Below are 10,360 nucleotides of genomic sequence, written 5' to 3' on the forward strand. Positions count from 1 at the left end.
TCAGTGTTGGAAAGTAGCATACTAAGTAATTCCATTTTATGCTACTTTACGCTTCACTACATTCATCGGACTACCATGGTAATATATTACTGTACAGATTAAAATTGTTCATATAAAACCTATCAACACTATAAAATGTTATGTATTTACAAACCACCCTAAAGTATAGAATTAATAAAAATGTCTTTCTTGATCAGTTACAACATTAAGTAATATGACACTAACAGGAGCCGTTCTGCTACATTAGTACTTTTACTATAGATTAAATTATCAATACTTCTGTGCTTTAATTTCATTAGAATTTTAAATTTAAGACCTACTTTAAATTGGGTAATTTTACATTTTGCTATTCATACTTTTACTTAAGTAGAGAATCTGAACACTTTTTCCACCCTGTTCCGTATTAAAAGCCCTCAAAAATCAAGTATCCTTTGTTATGTTACTTTTTTTCAGTGTGAACACACTACATTCTCCAAACCTGCTCAGAATTGGTATGTTCTGTGGATTTGGGACAGGTTATGCCCTGGTTTTTTTAAAGAAATGTATGTCACATACCCACACATACCCTTAAACCACAAACAGTAAAAAACATTCTCGCCCTAAACTAGCTCTGCACAGCATCTACTTGTTTTATAATAAAATATTTTCATGAAGAACAAATAATTGCCATGCCAAAAGATTATTGGCTTGCCATGTTTTATGCCATCTAACCCTATGCTAGCCTCTTCTGTCCCCTGACGTGCATCTGCAGCCTTCCTCTGCTTGGCTGAACCCTCCATGGTCTCTGATCCTGGTCTAAGATATTCCTGGTTTATGTAACGCAAGCTGCTGGGCCAGCTGACGTCAGAGGGTCAGCCCGGACTGTGGCGCTTATTTGTGAAACAAATTAAAACGCAAAGAAGTAACAGGGTCATCGGGAACTTTTGTTGTTAGTTTTTGCAATGTTTTGCCTTTATATTGTTGCGTAAGTTAATAATATGAGTACAGTTGACATGAATGGGTAAAATTGCGGAAACATTTTTTTTGATGGTGTTACATGCACTATGACTTTATTAAGAACTATTTTTAAGAGTTTTGCGTGGTGCTGAAACAAAATGCCATTTAACTGTATGACAGAGAGAGAGTACTGTATGAAGACAAAAACACGCTCAATGAAGCAGTTTGATGTAATACTTTACTAATGTGGACTCATACCAGGTCAGTAAAACATTTATCAGGCTTTTGCACCAGTGCAAAAAAAAAAACTGCTTACATAATCTTCAATCTATGAGGACACAAGTACAAGCTCTTTTTTAGTGTGACTTACTAAATCTCTAGTAGGATTTTTTTTTTCTCCAGTGCTCCCTATACTGGCACACACATTGTTAAGCTTAATAACCTTACATATAGAAAAAAAGATAAAGCTGTAGAAAAAAAGAAGATTGAAAATGGAACAAGCAAAAGCTGCAGATGGATATCTGCCAAAGTGGCGCTCTAATCATTTGCCAAGACTGGGAAGTGAGGGAGAGAAATAAGTTCATCATTTTAACTTTGATATGAGTGCAGTGCTCTGCTGCCATCCAGCAGCAGACAGCAGTACTGCGACAAGCGCTTCTCAAAAAACTGATTTTCTCACTCACACTCCAAATATTCCCAGTTGTAAACGGTTAGGTGTATGTTTGTGTATGATTTATTGACTAGTCAAAGATGAGAAAAATTGCTGCACTTTTAGGAATTGTTTCAAACATCAAGATGGGTGACTTTAGCCCTGGGACGCGTTCCTATGTCCCAGTGTGTTGTTTGAGATTGTTATGTTTTTTGAATATAAAAAACAACAACAAACAAAAAAGAAGGGTGACTTTAGAAGAAGGGTTATTTCACGTTTTCTACCGTTAAAAAGAGTGCAGGAGTTTCTTATTTAGAGATCATTGTGAAAAGGTAAATTCAAAACCTACGTTGTAATTTTTTTGTGTCAAAACATCTTAATAAAGAACAGTAGAATAACAATGGAAAGCATGGCTCAGTGTCGAACCAGTCGAACTAGAACCCACTTTACTTCCTTCTGCTGCTGCTAAAAACCCTTCCTAAAGTTGAAAACCGGACTGATGTTGCGTGGGTGATGTCAGACAGCGTTTGGTCTGATTGTTGGAAATGGTCCAGATGTGTTCACCAGTCCTGACTTGACTTCTGTTTGATGAATTTTAGGGACAGGTAATAGAGCGCCATGAAGACCAGACAGACTGCCAGCAGGACCAGATAGCATGAGTACAGAGGGTACTGGTTCATGTTCATGGCCTCCACCACCTCAAAGACAAACACAGACACTTACAGGATTAGAAAGATGTTGGTTTGTCCATGTCCTGTGCTTTGATTTTAATAGTGTAGTTTATTTATTTACAATTATTGCCCAATATTGTAGTTTTCAACATTTCTTCCTTGGAGTGAATACACTAACTTTAAAAAATAAGGAAATTTGTACTTTTGGGACGATAAAAAAAAGCAGAGTGTGGGATTTTTGTCTTTGTGTCTAAGTTTGTGTTATCGTCCAACGCACCTGCACAAATTAATTTGTTTGGATGTGTGAGTTGTTTCTTCAAAAATACTTTTAGGGGGGAAAACTTCAAACTTTATTTCTAGAGCACATTTAAAAAAACAGGAAGAAAACTTGACAATGTGGAAATGTTTGATTAACACCCATGTATGATTCTGTATTTGTTTGTTTCTAACTCACGCGTATGCCGTCCACCTGGATGGTGAAGTTGCTAATGGTGACAGGGTACTTGTTGCCTCTGAACTGTACCTGCAGCATGCCCTCAAAACCCCAGCGCATGAAGGAGGCGTGGGAGAGCCACGAGGCCACTGGGGAGTCAAAAACATTCAGGTGTGAACATCACACACTGAACAGCATCTATTCGTTTTCCCCAAGCTGTTCTCTAACCTCACACATTTTTTAAATAAGGATAGTGAATTCATCTCCTCACCAAGCCACATATTCTCCAGGCTGATGACAAAACCTCCGGTCAAGTAGAAGACAGTGAACAAGGAGTTGCCCATGAAGGCTGAGGTCTGCAGGGTGGGCAACGCAGCTGCTACAAACAGAGCCATGGCTCTGCTGCAGTAAACCATCAGCCACACCAGCAAGATGTTTAGCAGGAAACGATCTGGAGCCTCGTTAAGACCTGCCAGCCAATAGATGGGCAGGCCGTACACCAGCGTGAACACGCAGTGCTCTGGTAACTCCCCCAGGACCTGGAAGGATGTTTTAATACACAGAACAGACAGAAAAGCATAAACACACACACACACGCTTTCATCTCCACATTACAGTACTGTACATTACACTAAAGTGTGACTCCAGCATGGCGCGAGACTGGCCCCTACTGGAGACACAGTTTCATCAGTGTGGTTTACCTTGGCAAAGAAGTAGGAGGTGACAGAGTACATGCCGTCCTCCAGCTCGTGGTAGAGCATGGCTCTCTCCGTGTGACCTGCAGAGAACAGAAAGTTAGTTTGTTGAGCTGAAGCAATATAACCTCTGATGTCAGGCTGCCTCACAGACTGCAACTCTTCTTCAATAAGTTTAATGCTGATACACAACACAGCAACATAAATTATTAAAAAGTCACATGGGCTCTTCAGCTACATAAATTAAGTATTTACATTGTGTGAATAAAAATGTCTCGTTGACTCATTTGCAGACCAAATTTGGCTTTCATCCTCCCAAACAAACGTTTCTCACATTTAGCTATGACGTCCAGCACCACAGCAAATGGGGTGAGAGCTCCAATCATGTAGAGGAGGGCCACTGTGTCCTGAATGGACAGACGCTCTTCTCCTGCCCCGTAGTAGAGACAACCGACCAGCAGTGACATGAGGAGGGCCTCAAAGCCGTGGACCAATAAGGTGACCAGGTCTCTGAAGTCATTGTACATGTGACGCCTGAGAGAGAAGAATGGAGGGGAGGTCAATAAACACACCAAACAGATTACAAATGGTTGTTAGGCTGATCTTTACTATATTTGTTGCAACACCCACCTGTTGAAAGTTCATGAAAACTAGTTTGCACTGAGCAGAGAAATCAAAATGCACAGCTAAAAGTAGCGTGAAGATAATTGATTGAAAAGTAGAAGCTAAACTACAAATGCAAAACTAATCAAACTATCAATAGAAGACATTGATAGTAAAAGAGATCAAGCCTAAAGAGCCTAACGAGTAAAAGAGTTCAAAGCCTAAAGATGGACAATTCCAGGATTACTGTATTTTGTATACATTTTTTAAAATAACATCCATTTTTATATAAATAATAGTATTAAACAACATCTATTTTAAAATCAGTTTAAATGAACTTGACAGTTGTCGATAAAGTGGTACTTGAAGTCATCTGACAGGATTGTGAAGGTACAATGGGCAAAAAGGTTGGCAACCACTGCTGTAACACACGCGTGTCAGTTGGTCTTACCTGATGAGGATAGTAAACTGGTGTAGTCGGCCTGGCAGTCTGTTGCTTTCATTGGAAATGGTGATTACTTCGCTCAGCTGCTGATGGCTGCAGGCAGGAAAACAGTGGGTCATGTTGTCTGGGTTAGCATATTGGAACGAGTTTCTAATAAGTTATTACCATGATTATACCATTATTACCATGCAAACTTAAACACACAGCTACCTTTCAGTCTGTGTCAGTGCTGTGTTGGTCCCAGCTGATTTCCACATGTGATCGCCTGTGTCTCGGACCTTTTCCATCAACTGCTCAGCCAGAACTCTGGACCGCTCCAAACACTCGGCCTCTTGCTCTGGACTACGCCGGTCTATACTGATCAGGTCAACTGGAGACACACACACACACACACACACACACACACACACACGCTAACAAAATTAGGCTTGACAAAGAAAAAAGGTTTATAAAGAGGTATGGGTCACATTTGACCCCATGGGTGTTTAAAAAGCTACAGTATTTATCATTAAGATGCAGATGCAAAACATGTTGACAACTTTGAAGCTGCGTTTGTGTTTTGGCACCAACAAATGTGCCATTCTTGGTGATAAAGCTCCTAAAGTTGTCAATGAGTGTGGGGTGATAAACACTTTGCTGGAAAGAAGCACCACCAAATTCTGTTTCACAGCTTTTAACACACACACTTACCATAGAAGTCAGAGGGGTTGCAGTATCTTGGGCAGGGGTACCCCAGGGCAGTGAAGTAAGGCACCATGTCACGAGCAGCGCCACTATAAACAGCTGACCCCGACGACAGCAGGACGACGAGGTCAAATAGCTGAAAGATGTCTGATCGAGGCTGGTGGACTGACAGCAGGACCAGACGGTTACCCCGGGCCAGGCGGGATAGTGTGATCACCAGGTTGTGGGCTGTAAAGCTGTCCAAACCTGACGTGGGCTCGTCCAGGATCAAAATGCCTGAAACATAAAAACGTTGTTGCTGATCTACTGGTGGTCAAGGGTTTGTGGAGATGCAGAAAGGATCCAGACAGGTGAAATAGCAGACACAGATTTTAATGAGGTCTTGAAAATTTGGTGGGATTTCATGTTGTCAAACAGGTTAGATGAATATACAACTGTTCCATCAAAAGCTAGACAGATAGATGGACAAAACTTCAAAATGGGGAGGGAACTCTATTATAATTGTTTTGTATATTACATCTTAATATTGTATAAAATAAAATTATACTAAGGTATTGAAAAATAAGATGTTATGGATGTTGATAAACGATAAATCTGTGTGTTATTGAAATCTATGACACATATGATGTTTATCGATAGAATTGTTCAAATAAAATATGCCTGTAGTTGGCAACATTAACGTCTGCAGGCCTAAACTGCTACTGTTAGGTGGTGCAGGTTGACAGGTATAAAAATGAGCTGATAATCACTGAATGGCTGAAGAGACTCTGCATGTGAAGCTGCCTACTAAATGTGACCAAGATGTTGAATTAGGGATTCTGTGATTTAGTTACAAGCAAGTTTGACATCTAAAAAAAAGATGAATGGGAGGCTGAAAGTGTATAATGAAAATTAAGAAGGAAATTCAAGAGTTTAAGAGGTTCTTTGTCTGGTTTTTCTCTCACCGGGGTTCCAAAGAAGTTGGACAGCTATACTGACTCTCCTCCTCTCTCCTCCAGAAACACCCCTCACGTAGTCGTTCCCCACTCTGGTGTGAGCACACTGTCGCAGCCGCAGCTCTGCAATGACATCATCCACCTGGGCCAGAAAACAGCAGAGATACAGTTTGTCACATATAACTTATAACATCCGTCATTCACAACACACAGAAATGTTTATCATATATCAATTAGTATGTCTGCTTAATACATTGTGGGGGAACAAGACATTGCACTGCAATCACATTTGGTCCAAATGGCAATCATGTGCAGATTGTGACATTTCAAGTATGATGTCAGTGTTTGTACTAGAAGATGTTCTCATGCTGTGGTAAATCTGTGCAAATGTCTACTATGTGATACGCAGATACACACAGTTTACCCACTAGAAAAGCTCCAGGATTTCCATATACCCACTTAAAAATGCCCAATGACACGCAACAACATACTTTCAATTGGACTATACTTATGATATGTTTTGAATTGTCAACTGTTATTTTCTTCTTTGCTTTGGCTAAATAAATGTATTTCCACTGTAAATGTAAACTGGTGCATGAAAGTGTATCTGAATAAAGGAAAACAAGTTGTTATATACACATATATATATATATATATATATATATATATATATATATATATATATATATATATATATATATATATATATATATAGTACAGTATGGATATGGTTATGTCCTGTTGGTCTGTAAAGTCTAATCTCACCCTCTGATCCCTTTGAGCTTGTGTGAAGTGGGTGGGGAGCCTCAGTTTGGCAACAAAGACAAGAGTTTCCCGGACGGTGAGGTGAGGAAGAAGGCGGTCATCTTGGCGGACATGAGCGATACTCTTCTTCACTAGCTGGGGTGTGTTTGGCTTCCCGTTAATCAGAACCTGACCGGACGTCATTGTACCGCCCTCATCACGGCATGTTATTATGTCCAGCAAAGATGTTTTACCACAACCTGGGAATATATGAATAAATAAATTAAGCATTAAAACATACTACAAGTCACTTTACAAGTGTAGAATATTAAGATAACTAAAACAAAGCAATAAGCAGTTTTAGGAGGCATGAACTACATACTACATGAAGTTTTGGGCATTTTGGGCAGATTATTATTATTTTTTTTACTTACTAGTTCATGCAGCTGGCGTATGAATAAAGAAAACGTTTTTTGTTTGTGTCATTTGTGTAACATGTATATATATATTCAAGGAATTGAGGCTTTTGATTTTCCATGTGAACAGTGTTGCTGAGATGAGGCCCTCAGCCAAGCTTGACAGAAAGGCAGGTGGAACAAATGACATTGTTCAAGGAGAAGTCCTGTAGCATTACCTTGATTAAAAACGGTACTACTAAAAAGCAGGGTGTTTGCTTGCGATTGTGTCACCTGAGCTGCCAATGACGGCCAGCATCTGTCCGCTGTGGACTCGGAGGCTGAGCCTATTGATGGCTATCTGCTTGTTTCTGTTTATCTCCCATGGCAACTTGAACTCTGATAACCTCTCATACCAGGGAATCTGAGCCGCTGTGTCAACCTGGGACCACACACACAAACACACACAATGAGCATACACAACATGGATATACAGTATATAATACAGATATGCAACAGTTAAAAGATACATTAAATGTGCATGTGAGCAGAGTGGCTTTCTATTGGTTACCTCATAATGCAGGTTATTGACCTCCAGCTCATTGCGACCTCCACTGTAGGTGAAGTAGAGACTGCTATCTTCTTCAGTCGAGAACAACTCGATGTCTGAATGCTGTTAAAGAGACAGTAAGGCAGACAGGTCAACAAGTTTTGCTGGGGCAAAGACTCTATATCAGTATCCATATCAGTTCTAAAGGACAAACTGCAATAAAATCAGTGTGAAGACCATTAAGAGGGATAATTTAGAAATCATAATTTCAAAGTTGCCAAAGGTTTGAATAATAATTAATTAACCTGTCTGCACATTGTGTCTGTGAAAATCCCCTGAGAACATTGAACCAAACGTTACCTCATCAAAGTATCTGATCTTCTTATCATCTTTATCAACTAGTTTATTTTACAGTTTTAATTACTTGTTTAGTGAATTAGCATGTGAGCATGACTCAACCATCTGAGTGTGTTTGTACATGCAAATAGTTGCCTAAGACCTTTTAAGGATCCAGAGTCCATTTAAAAAAAAACACCCTAATTCTACCAATTTTTATTATGTAATCCAGAAATCTCTCAAAAAAAATAAAAGTATTGACTGACAATGTATCACTCAAAATGAAGCACATGCTCACACCAAGTAATTTACGCACTGTACTCTGTACAGTGTTACATTGTACAGTAGACCGCAATTTATTGCTTGTGAAATTACACAAACTTGGAATTAGGGGGACTGCACGTTCTTGGGTTAATAGCTACTTACGTAATCAACATTAACATTTTGAATTGCAAAACCTTAAATCAAAGGTAAAGAAAATCCCCCTGTGGGCTCTCCAGGGGTCAGTGTTGGGACCATTGTTGTTTAACTTGTATATAAATAATGTAAGTTAGGTGTCAAAAACAATTGAAAAGCATTTTATTTCCTGATGACACTAATCTGTTCTGGGGTAAAATCTGGGACAACACTTGAATACAGTGGATAAGGAATTAAAAAATATGAAGCGCAGGTTTGATGCAAATAAACTAACACTGAATTTAAGTAAAACCAAATTTATAATTTTTGGAAAATTGTGCCACAAATGTACACAAAAAACTCATGGTAAATGACATTGAAATAGAAAAAGTAAAATAACTTACATTTCTGGGAGTAATTATCAATGAAAAATCATTTTGGAAGCCACATGCACATCATATGAAGGCCAGAAATATCAAATCAATTGCAATACTGTGTAAAACTATCTACCTTATTAAATCAAAGCTCATTGAATTTTTCCTTCACACTGCCATACATCACTTACTGTTTGGAAGTGTGGGGAACATTTACAAAACAAACACTGAACCTATCTATATTTATCCTTCAAAAGAGAGTTGTAAGAATTGAAAATATAACTACTTATAGAGAACCAATTAATCCACTTTTCATAAAACTAATAGCATTTCAATTCAAAGATATTGTTGACTTTAAAACAATAAATAATCAACAGCTCGCGAACTGTATACATTGTTTCAATTGAGAGAGAGCAAACATCACTTGAGAGAAACTTTTGCATTTCAAAATAAAGTTATAAAAACAAATGCTAAATATTAATTTATTATGTTATATTATTTGATTTGACATAGATAGAAGGAAACGTAGATAGATGGAAAAGAAAACAATATGTGTGTATGTTTATGTATGGTACATGTATGTGTATGTAACATGTATATTTAAATTAGTATGCATTTAACTAAAGCATAAAAATAGAAAAAGGGGGTGGGACCAGAAAAGATTTTTTTGAACTTGATGAACACTAAGGACAGCAAACTTTTCTCAAGTATTTGGATTGGAGGAAAATCTGGAAAAAAGAAATATAAACTAAAACATTTTGACCTAAGGTGCACGTTTAATCTGCAAACTAAAAACATTAAAATATAACTTTTAGAGTATGGACTAAGTTTTATAGTTCAGTGGTTTTGGGAGGTGGGGATAAAAGGAATCAACAGAAGGTTTAGACATGGTTTTGATTTAACCAAGGTATATCAGTGTATCAGCCGAGCAACTCAAAACCAATGCCTTGGGATCCAATGTGATAAACTGACCTGTATAGAGCTGTTGGCATGGTTGAGGCTGGTGTCTGTGTTCATGATGATACAAAATGCTGGTTGATGTTTGTAGGGTCAATGGGTTGTCACCCCCTCTTTCTTCTTCTTTAGTTTCTCTCTTTTTCTCTCTACGGGTCTCAGCCTTGTTTCTCTCCTGTTGTCCCCCTGTTCTCCGTGTCTTCTCTTTGTTATATAGTTTGACTCCAGTCCAGCTAAAGACCTCCTCTTGTCTCAGCTCACAAGCATTCTCTCTCAAAGCGTTCAAGTTCATGTCACATCAGTTCTTCATCTGCTCTGTCCTGTCAGGCATAGCTTTTCTACACACAACGTACAATTTATGGACTGAAGTGAGAAGACTGCAGTCAGCTAACCAGTCAATGTACTCAGCGTGTGTGCTTTTTTTGTGTGTCTGTGTCTCCAGATCAAAGTTCTCTGAGATAACACAGTGTGTGTTTATGGCTCCTGAGAGACACCACTGCTCTTATACTGTTGCGCTGTGCAGGTACTGGGTGCAGAGAAACAAAGTCTGGGTCTGTAAG

At 38.7% G+C, this 10,360-nt stretch overlaps 1 protein-coding gene across 3 annotated transcripts; it reads right to left on the minus strand.

Moving 5' to 3' along the window:
• Positions 1-51: 51 nt before the first annotated feature.
• On the minus strand, positions 52-10,080 carry abcg8 (ATP-binding cassette, sub-family G (WHITE), member 8). Of its 3 annotated transcripts, XM_034898780.1 has the most exons (14): positions 9,819-10,080; positions 7,762-7,863; positions 7,485-7,632; positions 6,817-7,055; positions 6,061-6,193; positions 5,123-5,392; positions 4,643-4,802; positions 4,439-4,525; positions 3,719-3,918; positions 3,391-3,467; positions 2,961-3,228; positions 2,711-2,838; positions 2,132-2,283; positions 1,955-2,078 (listed from the first exon to the last, which is right to left on the minus strand). In XM_034898780.1, exons 1-13 carry the CDS (start codon positions 9,861-9,863, stop codon positions 2,146-2,148), a joined length of 1,995 nt encoding a protein of 664 aa, XP_034754671.1. In that variant the 5' UTR covers positions 9,864-10,080; the 3' UTR covers positions 1,955-2,078; positions 2,132-2,145. The 3 variants fall into 3 exon arrangements, with proteins under 3 accessions (XP_034754672.1, XP_034754671.1, XP_034754670.1); XM_034898781.1 differs by lacking the exons at positions 1,955-2,078; positions 2,132-2,283 and adding an exon at positions 52-825 and having other exon boundaries at positions 2,726-2,838; XM_034898779.1 differs by having other exon boundaries at positions 1,955-2,283.
• Positions 10,081-10,360: the final 280 nt, after the last annotated feature.

This window comes from Etheostoma cragini, chromosome 17 (genome assembly GCF_013103735.1).
Source record: "Etheostoma cragini isolate CJK2018 chromosome 17, CSU_Ecrag_1.0, whole genome shotgun sequence".
NCBI classification, from domain to species: Eukaryota; Metazoa; Chordata; class Actinopteri; order Perciformes; family Percidae; genus Etheostoma; species Etheostoma cragini.

Excerpts from the sequence above, each read along its gene's own strand:
- abcg8 (XM_034898780.1), bottom strand. The coding sequence starts at position 9,863 with ATGAACACAGACACCAGCCTCAACCATGCCAACAGCTCTATACAG. Across the intron at positions 7,633-7,761 it reads TCAATAACCTGCATTATGAG|GTTGACACAGCGGCTCAGAT; the intron begins GTAACCAATAGA and ends GTGTGGTCCCAG. Across the intron at positions 3,229-3,390 it reads CCTCCTACTTCTTTGCCAAG|GTCCTGGGGGAGTTACCAGA; the intron begins GTAAACCACACT and ends ACATCCTTCCAG.